The sequence below is a fragment of the Artemia franciscana genome, chromosome 1 (assembly GCF_032884065.1).
Source record: "Artemia franciscana chromosome 1, ASM3288406v1, whole genome shotgun sequence".
NCBI lineage: Eukaryota > Metazoa > Arthropoda > Branchiopoda > Anostraca > Artemiidae > Artemia > Artemia franciscana.
Window position 1 is genome coordinate 29,172,490 of NC_088863.1, and position 21,030 is coordinate 29,193,519.

A 21,030-nucleotide genomic window follows, 5' to 3' on the forward strand; every position below is an offset into this window, starting at 1 on the left:
TAGTGATTGCGTGTCCTTACACAGGATATAAATTATTGTTCCCGCCACTAGTACACACCAAAAGCGGAATACTATCAGATGTCGGCTTAATTAAGTGGGGTTCACACTTCCAATGGTCATCAAATATAATACCTGTCAACTGAGCTAATATTAAAGACATAAATTCCATTTACAACTTTATGCCCCAAACTATTCTCTGTAATTTATCATATTTTATGAGCCCCCCTTCCTACCCCCCAAAAAAGTAATCAAACAGTTCGTGGTAACGAACTATAAGTAAGGAGAAACCCGGGTCAATAGTAACCGAAATTCCAATTTTGATACCAAAGATATCAAAAGAATTAAGAGTTTTATGCTGATTTCAAATATGCAAGTTCCATTAAGTTTAGTCTTACCCATGAAAGGTTACGAGTCACAGAAATTTACCTGATTTTGAAAAAAAGGGGGAAATCCCCTAAAAGTCATAGAATCTTTATGAAAATCCCAACATCAGATTCCGCGTATCAGAGAACCCTACTGTAGAGGTCTCGAGCGCCTATCTAAAAAGGAAACCAGGACAACCAGGCCCCCTCCCCCACCTCTTTTCTCAAAATCGTCCGATCAAAATACCTCTTTTCTCAAAATCGTCCGATCAAAATTCTAAGACAGCCATTTTGTTCGGGATAGTCGAAAGGCCAATTAAATATGCCTTTGGAGTTATCGGAACCCACCCCCCCCCGCAGCCCCTGGGGGAAGCTCTTTAAGTTACAAAATTTGCCTATTGTTTACGTATAGTATTTATTGGGAAGTATGCATACATTTTTCAGGGGTGGGGGGATTTTCTAATGGTGGGGTTTTCCACGGGGATAATTTTTCATGGAGACGTTTCCAAGGGAAAAATTTACACTGGGGGAATTTGCCAGAATTCCTATACGAAATTCTTCGTATGTCTAGCTTTATCATTGTCTACTCAATTTAACGCATGGAGATGTTAAAGGTAATTGTCTAGGGCAAATTTTCACCAGGATTGAATTGTCTAGAAAATAAATCCTTGGGGAGGAGGGATTTTTCAGTGGGGTAGTAGCCATATTTCCTGGTATTATTTAAAAAACAATCAGAAATTAAGTAAAAACAAGGTTTTTCAACTGAAAGTAAGGAGCAACATTAAGGAGGAAACGAACAGAAATTATTCCATATATGAAAGGAGCTGTCCCCTCATCAACGCCCCGCTCTTTACACTAAAGATTGCTTCTTTGTCAAAACTCATCTTGGAAAAATTCCTGTTCGTCTTAAAGTTTTAATATTGCTCCTTACTTACAATTGAAAAAAATCTTTGCTTTATTTTATATTGAATAATATGCAGATACTTAGCAAAATATACATATTCATAAATAACATGAGACAAAAAGGAAGGAATAGTAATCAGACTTTTTTGATAATAAAAGCATGCCTTGCATTAGAACGCAGAATTAAATAACGCAAACATTATAAGATGAACTGAAAAAATCATTTTGCAGAGGTTTTAAACATCATAGGTAAAAAGAGCTAGTAATAACCAAAATTTGTAGTTTGGGCAGACACGTAAAATGAGCAATAAAGCAGCTTAAGCTGAGAATTTGCATTAAATGAATCTTTTCCACTCGGCCAAAATGTCTTAGCCATATACGTCACTTATGTTAATGAATGATTGTTTTAGCAGCATAAAGAATAATTTATTTGGTTTAAACAATCTCAACCAAGAGCCAAGAGATCATATGGCACTTGTGACAAGATCGGAAGAGCCAACATTTCGCAATGTTAAAGCGGGGATTTTTTTTAAGTTACTGTGATAAGCACCACTGCGCGATATTTTTGCTTCTGAAGCTGATTAGCTTTTTCTATAATTTTTGATCGTTTTAAATCCATCGCTTGATTTAGCTCCTCCTACGCTTGCTGGCCCAAACTATAGCAAATTCTAGATTTAATTACCATAAAACGTGATCCAACCTGAAATTCTTGGTAAAAGCGTTACTGAAGGCCAGACATTTTAAAAGAAGGTCTTAAATTAAACTAAAAAATTGTCTGTCAGGAATTAAACATACAACCTTCAGAGTAGAATACCAACATCATATCCACTGCGCTATGCAGGCTTGCAAGGAGACATTTTTTAAATATTTTTTCTAATTTTTCCCAATTAACTGTCCCTCCACTCCCCCACCCCAGATGGTCGAATCAGGGAAGCGACTATTCCTCATTTAATCTGGTCCGATCCCTGATACGCTGCAACTTTCATCGTCCTAGCTTATCGGAAATGCCCGAAATAGCAAGACCGGGACGGACAGACGGGATCGTTATATGGCACTTGGCCGATTGCTAAGTCCCATAAAAATGCAAAACTCCGTGGCACAAAAATACCACTAATTGAGTTTTTCCGTGCCAGATCCGCATTTTCAATCTTAAAGGAAGGGGTGGGGAGATTCAAAGATTTTCCGTATGATGATTGTGCACCCTTCACTAAATTTCTTGTATGGGTAGTTTTACCAGTCTTGTCACATATCAAGGCGGACATGATAATTGTCTGCAACCCTAATGAATCTGTTAATGATTCCAATAATGAGAAAAAGTAACGACCCTATCCTATCAATGCCCTTAGTGCTACTGTCACAATGACCAACCGTCCTTACAGATTATAGACTGCTATGCCCAGCTCTACCATACATTGGGAGCAGGACCCCATCTGCTTTTGGTCCAACTGGGAGGCTTTTAACTCCCAAAACCAACATAATACGAGAATAAAAAGACCTAAGCGTAGGTATCATTGAAGAATAAGCATCCAAAATTCACAAAATGAAGGAGCTTTCAAAACCAAGCTGAATATGCAAAGTAAACAGATCCAAGCCTAATTACCATAGAGCAGTTAGCATCAAAAGAATTAAAACCAGGATTTAGGGAAAAAATTCAAAACAACACTTAAAAGTAATATTAAAAAAAAATTAAAAAGTAATATTAAAAAAAAATTAAAAATACAATGCTTGGTAGTCCCTAAAATTACAATACTCATTTTAACTACCTAATACTTTTTTTTAATAAAACTTAAAACAAGAAAGTACGTCTGACTTAATAAAAATTGCAGAACAAAAAATAAGAAAGGTTTAAATATCTCTTAACAAGTGTAAATGACACTATAAATTGTATTTATTTTCTCATTGGACGATAGGCAATAGCATTAGAATAAAAATAATACTTGAAAACTCACCTGGAGCGGGATTTATCTGCCGATCTGGATCGTGAACGGTCACGAGAAGCACTTCGTTTCGCTGACCTACAAAAAAAGAAGCTTGTATAAGTTCTGACAGATCGCGACAAAAAAGTAGTTCGCTCGGCGAAACAAAAATCACTTGGCAATTTACACTGAAGGCGATTTTTTTCTGCTTAAATTATTCCAGCTCCAATTGAAAGATCTGCCTTATGTAACAGTAAGGCTACAACATATACTAATATAAGCAGAGAGAACAGGAGATTTTCAGCAAATAGCTTGTGATTGTTCCCCCTTCTTATAAAGAACTAGGCTATTCATTACGAAGATTGAACAAATACCCCACATTTTTACCTGACTGATCAAATGTTTTGCCACCTTCTCCCGTGCATTTTCTTTTATTCCAGGGTCTTTGTATTCTTTGCAACGTATATCAATCAATCAATCAATACAGGATATGGTATAACGCTTGTTATTGATTCTTCAACATCCATTCTCTTACCTCGCCATACAATTTTTTTGACTTACTTCTTGTGGCTCGGCGAAGCAATATTCGCTCTCTGTCAGAACTGAACTTAAACGCTATACGGAAACGGACTACAATCTTCCTAATTACTACAAGACTTCACAATTGACTCGTATCCAAAACAGAGAGAAATGCCAAAATTTAAGCCGAGAGACCATCAATGACCAAAGGTAAATTTTCAAGGAGCTGAATTATTTTCTGATGTAGCATAGAATTTTATGTATTAGAAATACACAGAGCCAGGAGAAACCCCCAAAATATTCATAATTTAGTATTTATAAGAGTCCCTAATGCTTTATCAAGCAACATCATCTTTAAATCTGACATGGCTCAACATGTATTTTTCTTTGTGGTGTAACGCAGGGGCCCTCTTGTCCTAAATGCTCATCAAGTTTCATATTGATAGGAAAAAGTTTGTTGACCCTCTTTATTAACGGAAATTCCTTACCTATTATTTTATTAATGACGATAAAGATGATTAATGATGAAAAGCATTTTTTTTTCTGGTATAAATCGTTTTGATCTTGCATTGAGTTTAAGATATTAGAAACACAATGATTCCATGAAGAGATATCGAAATAAAAAAATGAGTATTTATAATGACTGGATTCCACACTCACCAAACAATTTATTCACTTCCAACACGTCTCCCCAAATATTTAAATACGTTCAAGAAACTGCGAGAATCAGAGTGTCGCATTAGAAATCTTCTAGACTTCAGTACAGATTCTGGCTCAACTAAATTAACAGTATTTTCTCACTTGAAATTCATAGTGCAAACCTACCTTAGATCAATAATCAAAATATATTATAATTACCTCGAACGGGAGCGAGAAAGAGAACGTGACGCTGAACGTCTTCTAGACCTGGAACGAGAGCGGCTGCGAGAGCGACGACTACCATTCTTGTCTTCAATCAAGCGGATTCGTCGACCATTTAACTCGGTATCATCCAACTTGTCTATGGCGTTCTTCATATCTCTGTATGTAGCAAATTCAATGCATCTGAAAATAAAATTTTCAATACTAATGACCAGAAAATTAAATCTATGCAACTTTCTCCCATTTTATGATAGTTAACTATACCTTTGTGACAGAAGTTTAAAACATATAAAAATCGGATATGAATAAGAGCACTTTTAACTTAGCAAGAATGAATGAAACGAATACAGTTAGTTAACCCATTCCTAAGGTAGCCTCCCATTTGACTTACAAAATAATTTCACGTTTATAAAAGAAAACAATGTCTAAAATTACCAGTAGTAGATATTAACGACGCTTCTTAACTACTGAGGTCCCAGCGTCGACAAAATCATTAGTTCTGTAAAATTCTCTAGTGAAGACTTGTGAGTGCAGTTTTTGTGTCCTCTCCCCCAATAAGTTCCAAGTCTTCTTGACCCCCCCTCCCCTAAAAACGAAATTTCTAACTCAATTCACCAGCCACGGGGAATATTACTCTGTTAATTACAAAATAGGATATACTGCAAAGTTAAGTATAAAAACTGCACATTTAGCAAACCTAGCAACTATATGCAAGCCTTAGAAAGGTTCTCTCACATTAAGTTGTAAAACCTTCCATTCTAGCTTAACCTTAGACCCTATTTAACCCTTTGATGCCTGAACCATGAACTTTTTAATTTATTTTAATCCTGACCGTTTGACCTATTAACGTCAATCGTTTGCCATTGTCTCAATCTGATCTACCTAGACAGGTTTGTATTTTTCTTAGTCCGTAATCTGTCACCCTTGTGTGAGGTAATGAAGTTTGAGCCTGTGCCTTCTAGCCTTGCTTGTTTTTCCTGAAAGGTGAGAATACTTTTTTGTGAATAACTTTATTGTTTATTGTGCTAGAGTTTTCATTCTAAAAGTTTTAGAAAGAGGACGTTTTGTTTGTTCAGATGAGCTATCATACACTCCTATAGCTGGAAAACCAGAGGATAGAAACGACCCCCAACGTCGTGGTTCCTCTGGGAACCATCCGGCGGTAGCCAGACCAGATGAGACGGTAAGCCGTATACAGTGTGAGATGCCTAGATATCATGAAAACAGTTGCTTTACACCATTGGAATCAAATTTTGAGAGCTCGACCATGTTCTAGCTTCAAGGAACCATCCGGCATGCATAAATCCGAATTTTATCGCTCGGAAGAGCCATCTAGACAAGAACTGGTGGAGTTGCCGTCGTCAATAACAATGTAGGGGAGACCGGGGTTGACCCGGACGCGATTTTTTGAAACGGCATATCAACTAAGCCATTGACTTTTCTCCAGTTCTGACTTCACCATAAAATGCGTATCCGTTATGACTACCTTCGAGATTTTTTTCAGATTTTTCTACGGAAAGGAAAAAAAGATTTTTATTTTTTTTTCATTTTTTTGAAATGTCCGAAACAACCCCTACCCACGGGGTTGGATCGGCCGGCCCCAGTATTGGTTCGGACACCATGCTAAACCACTAGATTTCGACTTCTTTTTTTTCAAATATGCATAAAAGTATAAAAAGCAAAAAACAGTACTTCAGCTATATAAAATGACAAAAAAGCTTTAAAATGACACACCATTCACCGGAGTTGGTACGAGCTGAGATTTTACTCAAAAACCGCTTAGTATACCACTAAAATATATTCCTAATGCGAACTGCTGTACTTGCTTAGTAGAAATACTTATTTTCAAGCATTCATCCGTGTACCCTAAATACCAACCTTTTAGAGACGGGGTTGGTTCGGACAGATAAAAAAAATGTCCGAACCAACCCCCAATCACCGTGTCCAGCCCAACCCCATGTGTCCTCGTGCGACGTCAAAGTGATTTGAAAAAAAAAAAATCAAATAGGTGGCGCTCAATAAACTGCTCTAGAATCTTTCTATGTGAGTTACTTTTCTCCTGAAAAAATGTCATTGCAAATCCAGCAGCCTGGTCCACTCTATTAAACTCCAAACAGAGACCCTTGAAAAAATTCTTACCTTAAAAAACACTTTTTGCTAAATGCAAACAAATGGCTGCGTGTATCTAGATCCAAACTGGCTTGATAATAGGGCAGTAGATGGTGCACCTTTCGTGATTTTTTGAGAATTTTTACTAAACCGCTAGGTGTCCATACTTGACTGTCCAGATCAACCCCGGTCTCCCCTACTAGACTGTTACCAAATAAATTTTTTTACAGTTCACCTTCTCCGAGTACATCAAAAAATGTGGAAGATGAGTATTCGGTTGTCCAGCGAAGACTTCGAACACGCCCCTTGTCATTAGCACAGGCTCTGAATTTTATTCTTTGCCCGGAAGACAACTCCGACCTCGAAGATCTGTCTGATGAAGATGAGGACCCATCTGATCCTAGTTTTCTCCTTCCTGATCCTGATAATAACCCGCAGGAAGAAGAGATTGAAGAAGAAATAGAAAGCGGTCGAATTGAAGCTGACGACCACAACAGTGAGGATGACCATGAGGACGTCGAGATCGCCAGACAAAATGCCACGAGCTCAGGCACTGCTGCTTCGAAACCAAACAAACGACGGGACCTTGCTTGGAGAAAAGTGGATTTCGTCCAGCCAGATGCTGCGTGGAAGGATCATCTTGTCGTCGACCAAGAAATGAGTGGCAAGACACCCCTGGAATTTGTCAGGCTGTTTTTTTACCAAGGCGTGGTCAACCATATACGTGACCAAACGAAAATTTACGCTCTTCAAAAAGATGCCAAAGAATTTGGAGTTTCATCTGCCGAGGTGGAATGCTTCTTAGGGATCCTTGCATTCACAGGAATAGTGAAAATGCCGTCATACCGCAGTTACTGGTCAAACGAAACGCGCCACCCTGTAATAGCTGATGCCATGTCGCGTGACAGATTCGCGCAGATCAAAAAGTATCTTCATTTCAACGACACTCTTACCCAGAAACTACGAGGAGACCCTGGGCACGACAAGATCCACAAAGTTCGTCCTCTGATAGAGATGATCAGAGATAACTTTATGAAGATACCCCCAGAAGAACACCAGGCAGTAGACGAGCAAATTGTGCCGACGAAACAGAGGATTTCGTTGAAGCAGTACAATCCCAAGAAACCGCATAAGTGGGGTTTTAAGTTCATCTCAAGGGCTGGGGAGGGTGGTTTCGTTTACGACTTTGAAATGTATACGGGTAAGGGGTCGGTTGATGTCAGTGACCTGGGAGTTGGAGCTGATTTTGTCCTGCGGCTTGCAAGAGGAATACCCAAGCACAAAAATTACAAGCTATTCTTTGACAATTGGTTCTCCTCGTTAGACTTGGCACAAACACTAAGTGATCAGGGCATACTTACACTGGCCACAGTGAGGGCAAACAGGTTGAAAGGCTGTGCTTTGGAATCCGACAGCAAATGAAGAGGCTCTTACGACTGGCGAGTGGAAACGCAGTCGAATGCCATTGTGGTTAAGTGGTATGACAATAAGCCAGTCCACTTGATTTCGACCTATGCCGCCCTAGACCCAGAAGATACGTGTAGGCGGTGGGATGGTAAACGAAAAGAGTATGCCGATGTCAAGCGACCATATTGTGTGAAGGAGTACAACCGCTTTATGGGTGGTGTAGATCTTGCCGACATGTTGCTGGAGCTTTACAGGATCGACTTCAAGTCACGGAGCAAATGGTACATGAGGATCTTCTTCTTCTTGTTTGACCTCTCCGTTGTGAACGGCTGGCTCTTATACCGCAGGTGTCTTGCTGCTGGGCAGAAACCAATGAACCTGCTACAGTTCAAGACAGATGTGGCACGTGCACTTCTATCTGGTGCATCTTTGGCAACACCAAAGAGAGGTAGACCTCTCAGTGACGCAGATACCAACTCTCAGAAAAAAAGAAATTATACTTGTCGCCCCCCAGATTCGACAAGACTCAATGGACAGGGGCACTTCCCGGCTTGGATAGAGAGCAAACAGAGATGCAGAGTATGTGTACAAGCTCATTCCAAAGTGAAATGCGTAAAATGTGTAGTGTCCTTTTGTTTCACACCCAACAGGAATTGTTTTCTGACTTACCACACTATGTAGCCGATCAGAGTGTTTTTGTGCCATGATTGCCGGATGGTTCCTGTGGGAACCATTTTTTTATTTCATCATCTTTATCAATACATTTTTTTCTTGCCATTTCTGTCGTGGAATAGGTCATAACGAAGCCTGGAAACGGCCGATATATTTTTTCATTCTTTTTTCATAATTCAGGCATCAAAGGGTTAATGTAATTATACAGAGTATATTTTGTTCTCAAGATAGGCAGTGCCAAGTGAACTCGAGCTCTACATAGAATTTTACCCTACGTAAACTTATGTTACCTCATTGAAGTTAAAATAATAGCAAAAAATGAGATTTCCGGAATAAAAACCAATACAATTTGACAATAAGTTTTTTAAAACTTTCCAGAAAGTCTTCTATACGAACGTGAACATCTTTCTCCATTACACATTTCAAGTTTTGTACAGTTTGCTGGTATATAATGACGGTTTTTTATGAATTTTTACTTTAGCCGACAATTAACAGATAAAGTGAGATCATTTATAATTGCTTCTTATATGAAAAAATGGATATCAATTATTTTTTTTCAGGCTTAATTTTCTCCGAACGCTACTAGTGATACAGAATTTTCCAAAAAGAACTGTTAAGTGATATTCATAAGTAACAATTTTTTAGGACATTTTTTAAGGCCTTTGAACTTCAGTGATTGGATGTGTAACCAGAGCGACGTTTCAATTTGGTGATAATTGAATAGCACTATATTATCAATTGAAAACTGGGCACAAGGCTGACAACTCACCCCTCATTTTTGTTTCCTTTGTGTGCATCAGCGTAGGTAACTTCTCCAGCACTGCGCATATAATCCTTCAGATCCTGCAAGGGTTTAATATATTAGCAAAACAAAATTCAGAATACCTTTTACAAGAGTAACAGCTTCAAAGCAAATCTCGTCAACACAATTTCATTATAAACAAAGACTGCATGCATATATTTTTTTTTATCTTATTTTCTTCTTAATCCATTTTCCTCTACAAATATTACACAGAAAGTACAACTAAAATGATTCAGGCTCATGATGAAAAATTTAACGTCCAAAAGAATAAAAATAAATAAATTCATTCATAAGAACGGTTAGGAATAGAATAAAAATTCCATTATTCTGTTTGAAATTCCATCTTTGCAAAGCATTATCCAAAACAACTTAAGATGACATAAATTAGTAACAAGTAAAAACATTCAGTTAGTTACAGGTATAACAATCTTTTGCCTAATTTACTATGAAAAATGTTTCCTCAGTATGTTTACTTCTCATTGAGAATTTTTTAAGATCATTTTTTTTATAATTACGACGAAAATTTACAAGTTATTTTTCAACACGGCTTGTTATTGTTTATTATCTAAACATGAAAATGATCTAGCAAGTCGGTATTTCCAAATGTACAACCTTGAAAAATTACCTTTATGAACTAAATACGACAAATGCCCTCGAACAAGAAGATATAACCCTTTCAGGACTTTGGTAACCAGAGATGACATCTGTGGCTCAATTTCGGGTATGGAAAATGAATGAAACTTGCTAGACGTCTGAGGTCTTAATGGCATGAATTCTTCTTGGTATCTTCAATATTTGGATATTTCTTTGCACTACATCCAAGAAGAAGTAATAGTTCGCAATGGCTATAAAAATGTCCCGCAAGTCCAACGAAAGTAGAAAATAGAAGTTTCAGTCTTAGTCTAAGAAGTCAAAGTCTGAGGCAAAGAGTAAGGAAATTTTATGGGAGTGGAAACTAGCACTGGTGTCGATAAGAGTAATCAACCCACACCATCTAGTGTTTGACGACTTCTGAACCAAAACTACTGCATAAAGGTCTTTTCGGGTACTTCAAACTACATGAGGGTAAAAAAAAGCATAATTTTTTTTCCAAAACAACCCAATATCTTAGCTAAATAACTTGCTTAACCTACCAAGATATCCCCAGTTTACTATATACAGACTGTGTTTGGCTTAAAATAATTCAAGAAAAAAAGAATGCTGAGGAATTATATTTCAGGTGAAATTTCAGCTTTAATCACGTTGAATTAACTGATCTTATCAAATATTAAAAACTTTTATTTTCCGTATTTTTAAGTCATTATACACTAAAGTATAATTGGCTCAGTCGTTTTCACATTCTCTTGGGTCTACGGATGAAAATTCCTATATGCATTATTGGTACCAATTCTTCTTGGTTCTGCAATATTTGGTTATTTTTTGTCATACAAACGAAGTCAGGGGAAAAGTTGAATGAAGCATAAACTAGAAGTCGAGTCCAACTACAGGAAGCAAGATCTTAGTGTACTGACAAGCATAAAGTGTAGGAAGTAAAGTTAAGTCTAAGGTCAAAAAGTCAAATATTACGAACAGTAAGACTGAGTACAAGAATTTAAGTTCAAGTAAAGAGGTCTGGCGTAAATATATATGTATAAAAAAAGTGGAAGTACAAATGAAATATTTACTAATTGACGTTTAGATTTTCTTAAAAAGAATTTTAGTACCGATTCAAGCTTATCCCAGCTCTTTAAAACGAAAGATCTTTAGTATCTTCCATGTAAATATTTAGTTTTACCATTATTAACAGTAATTTATAGTTCAAATTCGTCTCACGATCCCCCCAGACCCCACCCCAAAACAGCAAAAATTCAGCTTTAGAATTAAAACTACCAATTTAAACCATATTCTGTAACTCGAACCTTTAAGAGCTAATTTACAATTGAGATATATATAATAACCACATCAAAATAAGATTGAAATTAGCCATCATAGAATACCCAGAAACCCAACCAAGATTCTTCATGAATGGCACAAGGCGAATGCTGTAACACCTCAGAATTCTAAGATTGATTGGACCCTCTCTATTGAACATGACCGCTCGGCCTTGGACCTCAACTGTCCTCAATATGACCTCGTTCGACTTTTTGGACTGATAACAACTGACTCAAAGGGGGGCTTGTTTGGAACCTCATGGTCACATCGCATCCATGGTTCTCGAGGAGTCTTGGTACCCGTCATCACATCTCAAATGAACTGTGATTTTAAAATACAAGAAATTAATATTGGTTCAAAACCAGGAAGAAAGCTTATAAATTTAGATAAGAAAAAGAGTTTTTACAAAAGAAAGTCAAAGTGATAAAATTTTGGACTAAATACAAAATAATGACTAATGAAGAGCCCTGGGTTTAGAATATCAGACATCATTTCCACTTGTTTATTTTTTTAATTCGATACAGGCCTAAAAAATAGATGACCCAGAGTAGACATTGATAATGGATATAAATGAACATATAGATATGTAGATTTTTATTCAACTAAAAGCCAGAAACAAAGCCAGGAACAAGCAACTTGATTGATGATGCAACTGTGCCAATAGTTTGCCGAGTTATACCAAGGCACAACATCAGCGCAATTCACTCTATAGAGTAATTAGCTTTAAAAACATGACAAAATATCTTCAAAATTTTATCGAAATGTTTTAGGGTATTGTATTTAATTTAGATTATATTCAATTATAGACTTACACCAGGCTATAATTACATTTTCAATTCAAATTGAAATCAGTTCATAACTTAGAAATACTAACGAGACTAATTCCTCTATTCTTTGCAAATGTTGTACATTGACAACGACAGCAACAATAGATATCATTCACAATAAAAATATGCTGTCTTTATACCCTCTTAGGCTTCGCCTACTTTTTCAATATATTCATACGTATTTAGATGAAGTGCCAGTTCTTATTGCATTGTCAAAGAACAACTTAAAACTTAATGGCATAAAACTTTTTAATACTTCATTTCAATGGAGCAAAGGTCAATGTCTAGTTCCTAATAGCTCTTATCTCTGGCAAATCTAAATATTAAAACAGATTTTTTTTTATATAGTGTGCAAAAAACGAAAAGTAATTTCTGTATTTTCTAATTTACTAGCATTTTGGGTGCTCATGCGACCAGATATCAAACCCCTCTAGACAAGTCTTGACAATGATTACTTTCTTAAACAGCTCTTCTCTTTGGAAAAGCTATGTACTGAAATGGGCATCCCCGTGAGACAGCCTATACATATAACTTAAAATACTTAATATATAAATTTAACATAAAAAACGTAAAAATATACTTTTAATATATGTATATATTTATATATATATATGTATATTTAAACGTAAAGCAGAGGAAGACCTAAATTTCTTATCACAGGCCAAAAGCCTATAGCTTGACAAAGAATTTTTTTTTTCAATGCTGCATTTCAATTCAATATAAGATGCATTTTATACATTGTTTATAATATTGGTGAATATGCATGTTGTGATATTTTTTTTCTGTCAGCATTACGAATATTTAGAGCTTAACTATATTAAAGTTCTTAACATTACACATCCAAGGTCATGGAAGGGGGGGGGGGGGGTATAACATTTTGAATTGTATAGAAGTAAGAAAATAAGTTATTATTTACATTTAAATTTAGGTATTAAAAAAAACAACAACAAAAAACAAGATTCTGGTAGGACTTGCTCCACCCCAAGAAATTTTCTGATAGCACTCTTGATCTGGGTTCTTCTAGCAGTCATTTTTATTTACAAATACCAGAAGTTACGTCGCAACATCTCGGTTAAGTAGCAAATACATACATAATTTACTTAACCTATTTTGGTCGAAACGGAAGAATACTATTCGCTTATTGAACAAGAGCCGAGAGCTCATATGGCACTTGTGACGGGGTCGGAGAAGCTAGAGCTTCTTCCCATTAAGATTTATTACAATCACTCCACTCTAAGCGTTTTCCAAGATTTCCGGTTTCCCCCTCCAACTCCCCCAATGTCGCCGCATCCGGTCGGAATTTAAAATAAGAGCTCTGAGACACGAGATCCTTCTAAATTTCAAATTTCAGTTATGATCTGATATCCTGTTCGTAAGTTAAAAATATCTAATTTTTTCTAACTTTTCCGAATTAACCGTCCTTCCACTACACCCAGATGGTCAAATCGGGGAAGCGACTATTTCTTATATAATCTAGTCGGGTCCCTGATACGCCTGCCAACTTTCAGCGATCGTTATATTGATCACGTATCTAGTTTCGGACCTTCTTCATGTAAAAATTGGGGTGGTCCGAGATTCGAATCTGAGACCTCTCTTACCCTAAGCGACAATCATACCTCAAGACCACAAGCCATGCTTAAGAAGAACAATCATTTTTTTTATCAACAAATAAAGTTCTTCTCAACTATCTTGTTCGCCCACTCCTCCCCCCCCCCCCGATGGTCGAATTGAAGGAAATATTTCTAATTTGATCTAGTCTGGTCCCTGATGCACCTACCAAGTTTCATCGTCATAGCTTATCTAAAGTGCCCAAACTAGTATGTCCACCCAACTCCCCCAAAGAGAGTAGATCCGGTTCGGTTATGTCAATAACGTATCTAGGACATGTGCTTTTTTTTCCCACCAAGTTTCATCCTGATCCCTCCACTCTAAGCGTTTGCCAAGATTTCCGGTTTCCCCCTCCAACTCCCCCCAATGTCACCGGATCTGGTCGGGATTCAAAATAGAAGTTGTGAGACACGAGATCCTTATAAATACCAAATTTCATTAAGATCCAATAAACCTATCCGTAAGTCAAAAAAATATCTAATTTTTCCGAACTAACCGTCCTTCAGATCGCTCCAGATAGTCAAATCAGAGAAACGACTATTTCTAATGGTCCCTGATATGCCGGCCAAATTTCATCGTCCTAGTTTTTTTGGAAGTACCCAAACTAGCAAAACCGGGATAGACCAACAGAATTTGCGATCACTATAAGTCACTTGGTAAATACCAAGTGCCATGAAAAGAAAATACATCACCTGATACCAATAAAACGCTGACACCACAAGGTTTTTGAAACCTCAATTTTGCCGATGCAATCTATCACTAGGATAGAATGGCAATTCGGATAGGTTATAAATAACAAAAGGAAGCACGTTAATTCTACTACCAACAAAAGCCATACAATTTCTCTTTAAGACTAATTAAGATATTCCAACTGGTCCTTAGCCTAGAATGGTCAGGCAATCTTATTATGAAATTGGGAATTAAGTTATTTAATGGAGAATAAGGATAAACGGCATCTAAGTTAGAAAATGTATATTAAAAATCAAGACTTTTTAGAGACCAATGAATGTCTAGTAGTTCAAATCCGTGGAAAGTTCAAGTTAAATTACATGAAGAAAAACTCCATCTACCACCGATTACTTACCTGCCAAGAAACGCGCGATGAGAGATTTTCAACTATCAGACGATATTCTGTTCGAACCGGTGGCCCATATCTGAAAGGAACTATAAATTATTTCTTTGTAAAGACGAGATATAGGTTAATCAACATACTTGACTACAATTTCTATGATTAAAGTAGCACCTTTAGTGTTTTCAATTACTAAATATTCCTCGTTACAACAGAAAACCTCAAGCAAAAGTTGAAATTCAGCGAAATTGGACCTCTGGTCCAATTAACTGAAAAAAAAAATACGGCATTGAAACAGTAATTCATTTTGTTAGCAAAAAAAAACTGAAAAAAAAATACGTGCAATGCAAGAGTACAAACTTAAAAGTTCGACCATCCATTAGTTATTATAGAAATGTAACAACTGCATTAGTGCAATAAACGAGTTTTTTCATTGTAATAAAACAAATAAGCGGGTTTCTCTTTGTCTTTAAGGGTGACTCCAGCTCCATTTAGATTGTGTCAATCCTTTTTAACAAAATCTTTTCCAATTCAATGAATATTCCGGCTTTTAGATTATGTAAAATTCTGAAAACGTTTGTGTTTGTGTGAAGAAAAGATTCAACTTCCAACCAGCCTTAACACTACAACGCCTTATTATAACTCAGATGCTAAAAACCAAACCAAAGGAAGTCCGCGAATGGGCTTACTCCACATATTTTAAGCACCTAAGCTCATTGTATTAGCAGGGTGAAACTCTCAAGAAAAAAACGATAAATATTAACATAACAAAATGTTTGGATATTTAGTTTCTGCAAAATTTCTTTTTGTCAAAATTAAGTTAAGTCTGCATAATTCAAGTATCCAGAGAAACAGGTCCATTTTCCTTAGTATATCTTTGCCTTTATGGTAATTTGTTCAAACTTTGCCCCCCCCCCCCAAGGATTTTGACAAAATTACGCAAATACACTTCCATCACCTAGAGAGTTAGTTCTCTCTTCCCCTTTTTCTCTCTATCTTTACTTTTCAATTTGTTTAATCCACTTATTTTTGATTTGCATGGTATATTTTTGTTGTTGTTGTTTATTTCTTTCTTGTCCTTCTGTTTGATTTTAGTGCTGTTTTATTGTAATGTTTAGCGTCTCACTCTTACGGGTCAAACAGCCTTTGTGGAGCCTAAAGCTTTTTAATTTTTTTTCTTTATTCATAAAAAAAAAAATTGTTTGATTGATAATACTGAACCCTTCAATTACTCAATTAAAATTTAGTCACTATTTCAATATTCGGTCTCTTAGCAATTGAATCCAAAATGAACCTCAATTTAGTTTATTAAAAAAAATAAATAATGTCACAAAAAGTATATAAATACCCTCTGAAGTACAGAAAAACACGGTTCGAAAATAACTTAGTGCTGCAAATGACCTTTCTAAAATAAAATTTTCTTAGTTTGGAGCACGGAATAAAACGCTCTGAAACGAGGATATACTTTGGTCGTGTAATTGTATAACTAAAGCTCAATTACGTTTATATTATTGCCAGGTCGATCATAACGAAGGGGAAAATAGAATCGAAGATGTAATGAAAGAACTTTTTAATCACCTTCAATTATCCCAATGTTTTGCTATCAATCAAAAACAACTTAAAAACAACAGATTGTTTTCCAAGACAGAGGAGTTTATTCAATGGATATTTTTGCTAACATGCGTATACAATCACGTGTTTTCTTGGGTGCAACTATTCAACCTAGCCCCGTCTCCTTATGTATCTAGTTCAAATACAATACAAAAATACAGCATTTTGGCATCTTTTGTTAAGCCTGAAACTTTCTCCAATAGGTGCCTAACACGCATTAAATTATTCAATTGTTTTTAGGACGCTCATAAATTATATATTCAGGATATTTTATGGGGTTCAATTGAATTTATTAGGGCCACGGATTACCCATTGATCGTGGATATAAAAACGAAAGAAAAGGGCTTATTTGTACACACTGGTAGGGGGAAGAGGACAAAAAATCCTCCATGCAAAAATCAAATGAAAAAATTACGATAGCTGTATATATTTTTAAGGGTATAGATAGAAAAAGCATTATCAAAGTTATGATTTCTTTTTACTGTTTTGCAAACAAAGTATTTCCAGAATTATGGATAACAGAAAATCCTTTTTCAGTGGAAAAAAATGGAATATGAACAATTATCCCAAATTGTTTATCAAAATATGCGGAACTTTCATTTTTTTGAAAAGACTGAATTTTTGGAAGTTTAAGATACCTCAAAACCACGGACGTCTAGAAAGAACGGCTATGAACAAAAAATGACTTAGAAAATTTATGTCATTAAACAAAACACCTTTCAGATTGCCACTACCAGAACGGAACTTTTGGAGTTCAACTTCCAGAACAGAAGTATTTTACTGTTACTAAGTCCTGGAGTTCAGTTCATAGGCCTGCAGAACATTATTAAACACACTACACAGATTTTTAGGCATTAATATAAATAAAAACACCAGGACCTTGAAGAAGTAATCATTCTCCTGTGAGTAACTACTGATACAATCAAACAGCAGCAGGATTCGATTTTTGAAGAACAGTAAACTTATTAATAATTCACTGAAGTATGATTACTTCCATACATCCTGGACCATTATTGTACTGTATATTCTATGTAAGGCGTCTACAGATAAAGTTGCCAAGCTTAAATTTTCTTCTTTTCAACGAAACAATTGTTGCACTAAAATATATTTGAATTTAAAAGAGTTTGTTTTCTTTAGTATATCTTTAAAGTTGATCCAGGAATATATAAATCCCATAAAAATTAAGATCATTAGAATTTCATGAAGTTGGCGACACTACTTGCAGACGTTAGCAACAAAAAAGGGAGTGCTGCACTAATACTTTTAGGCTTCACATAACAATGAACCAACCCACTCAGTATATACACAATCAGTAGAAAGGAGCAAAGAGGCTTAAAGAGGAAAGTTTGCTAACATTCCCTTTTTACAAATACTTTTCTCTTACTTGTCATCAAATCTTCTGTCACCGCGACCCCTCTGAAAGGAACCCCTTCTAAATCCACCTCTAAAGCCTCCTCTTCGATCATCTCTGCGATCGTTTTGAAAGGCGTCACGAGGAGTTCCCTTCGCATTTTCAACTGATAGTCTGAAAACGAATTTCATATCAGATATAGAATATAATACAAAATAAAACTGTGTTCTTACTTGTCCATCCACTGTTTCCTTTCACGGCGAGGAGGAGGATAACGGCTCGAGCTATAACGCCCCCCACTGCCACCGCCACGTGCAGTACCCTTGGCATGTTCGATAGCCAGCCTGGAATTATCAATTTCTTACATAAAAAATAATCAGGTCTTATCCACCCCAACCCTTAAACCCATTAAGAAACAGATGTACAGAACGCTGAGCTCTTATTATTTTTTTTGAAAATGGGACAACAAAATTCAACTTTAACAGGAAAACTGTTGCCAATTAGTAGATTATTTTAAACTTATTTTACTTAAATGGATCTAGTTATTCTTATCTTGAACATTTATTTCAGCTGTTTTCTAAGATACAAATGAGGATATCGACACAGCCATAAGGAATTACTGCTTATGTGACTAATGCTTTCACCATTTTTAGGTCAATGCAAAATTTAATCTCATTTATCCAGCTGCCCACCCTAATTAATACCAGTACTTCAATGTACTCTAAAGCAAAGCAGAAAATGCAAGAAAAAACGACGAGTTAGATAATAGCAAAAGGAAATTTTCGTTACAAAATACTTAAATTAATAGCAACTAAAAATTCACATTACGGCTGACGCATATAGATCTACAACAGATTAATGGTAGAATTATGTTAATCGTTCCTTCGTGTGTAATTCTTCGTCAAACTGGATTGAATAGTTCAGCTGTAAAAAAACAAGTTTCGCTAGAAAGTATAAGCAAGAGAAATATCAATTTTTTTTGGCATTTTTTTTGTGTCACATATGCTGATTCGAGAAGGAATTTCTGAGGGTGATTTTAGAAATAATTTAAATGACTTCTACAGTAAATTAATTGAAAAACTAATCATATGAGACGACGGTTCGTAATCGCCAAAAATATATATGTATATATATTTTTTTTTTACTAAAACCAAGGATCCCCAAATTAGCTAACTAGTCAATAATTACACACTTCACAAATATCATTTTTCCTTTCATTTTTTTTTATAAGACTAGACCAAAAATGCACAAGGAAATTTATTGTTGACTCAATTCCTTTTTTGCATTAATATGGCCCTCGATATATTTGATCATCCTTGATCAGGTCTATGATCTGAAAAAATTAAGAGATCCCAGATATATATGAATACAACAACAGAAACAGCAAATGATAAGAAGTAATAAGCAACGTATATAGGGTACACAATTCTGTTACCAGAATCAATAACTTGATCTTTTAATTTTTGCGTTCAAGTAGACCATCATATTAATCTACAGCTGAATGTAAGAAATGCGTTTATTTAGCAATATGACACAAGGACGTATCCAGGGAGGGTTAGGGTGTTTGACACCCACCCCAAATGTTTGTCCGGCTTTTAAAAACGTAACAAAAATGAATATAAACAAATATCTTATGTGTTTTTACGTTTTTTCATAACCCCCTCCCTCCTCCCCCCTAAAATTATCCTGGATGCGACCCTGATAAAGTTCAAATATGAATCGTCAAAAGGAAACCTAGCGTTTATTGTGGATATTCGGAAGACGTCAATGCTGTTAATTTAACCAAGCAATAAGTTTACAAGAAAACAACTATTCTCTTTCTAAAGTCTTAAATAAGGAAACTATGTTCTAGTGTATTGAAGACAGACACATTTTGACGCAGTACATATTGAATATTTTCTGGGTGCAAAATTAAGACTTATGGAGCATTCCAATTATAATGGCTATCCGGAAATTTTGGCAGAGCCCCCAAACTACCTGTTCACTGCAAAAGCAAATACAGGAAAACAAGTATTTCAAATTGCAAATAAAACAGGTAAAGTTCAGAATAATACAAGCTACTAACAGGTAAAGACTGGTGACTACAGTTTTATCCATGTTTTGATAAGTTGCCAAATGTAATAAATTTCTTCAATTTCAGCTAATCAAAACCACATTTTTTTTTAAAAAACAAATTAAGAACAGGCTTAGCTAAAATCATAGCAGATTGTGAAAAGTATATTCAGCATATTCTAACAAATTTTGTATTTATTCTCATGACAATGTTTTGTTTGAGATTCGGAAGACTTCTGCTATTGACTAAAAATTTGGTACTGATGCTCAATGCACTTTGGTTCCTATAATTTTTCCCTCAATTTATCCCAGCGTTATTATAACGGGGCAATTATTGCCAAAATATGAGCCTAGTGATATTATGCAATTTCAGAGAGTATTGAATAAGTTGTCAAATATATTTTCTGGGAAATATAATCAGGCTCACTGCACAACCATTAAGTTGTTGTTTTCCCCCTAGAAACCTTTTGTTGCTACCTTTGGCCTGACAATCGTCTTGTCTCTAATTTTGGGACTCTACTGTTTAACAATTTTGTAAATTAGGTAAAAAAGAAAAAAAATTTACTATTAATGCAAAATAAAGAATAAGTAACTTGATCATTAATACAAGCCATTAACCTATTTAGGTATGAAATCCTTAAAAAACTAACCTTTCTCCCATCAAGTCTTTCCCATTGAGATCATAAACTGCATCATCAGCATCACGTGGATCATCAAACTCCTAACAATACAAATGGTTTATTAAAACCTAACAAAAGTGCAAAAAGCAAAAAAAAGGCTAAAATGGTTAGTGGTGCCTTCTGGCTTCTTTAGATTAGTGTTTTCAAATTGTGGTTGATGAAACCGAAGGGATCTACAAAGCTGCCGTAAAAGGCCTAAGATGGGTCCCAGTGTATCTGATTGTATGTTTCTGGCGCGGCACGTTGCGCTGCACCATCATAAAACATACATGTTTGTTTTTACTTACGTCTTACTCTCCTCTTCTCTGTAGTCGGCACCAGGATTACCTGTGCGGTGCAATTGTAGCATTTTTGAAACAATTTAGATTTC

The 21,030-nt window shown here is 35.8% G+C and overlaps 1 protein-coding gene across 4 annotated transcripts in view; it reads right to left on the bottom strand.

The window, feature by feature from the left end:
• The window catches only part of LOC136028179 (serine/arginine-rich splicing factor 5-like), a 43,638-nt gene that overhangs the window by 9,627 nt on the left and 12,981 nt on the right, over window positions 1-21,030 (bottom strand). For 2 of the 4 annotated variants that reach the window (XM_065705884.1, XM_065705892.1), the window contains exons 3-8: window positions 20,631-20,701; window positions 17,962-18,102; window positions 14,982-15,051; window positions 9,519-9,592; window positions 4,559-4,744; window positions 3,215-3,280 (exon numbers count right to left, since the gene is read on the bottom strand). In XM_065705884.1, coding sequence (XP_065561956.1) covers window positions 3,215-3,280; window positions 4,559-4,744; window positions 9,519-9,592; window positions 14,982-15,051; window positions 17,962-18,102; window positions 20,631-20,701 — 608 coding nt within the window. Of the gene's footprint in view, window positions 1-3,214; window positions 3,281-4,558; window positions 4,745-9,518; window positions 9,593-14,981; window positions 15,052-17,961; window positions 18,103-18,161; window positions 18,273-20,630; window positions 20,702-21,030 lie in introns of all 4 variants that reach the window. The other 2 variants (XM_065705900.1, XM_065705910.1) reach the window with 1 other exon arrangement.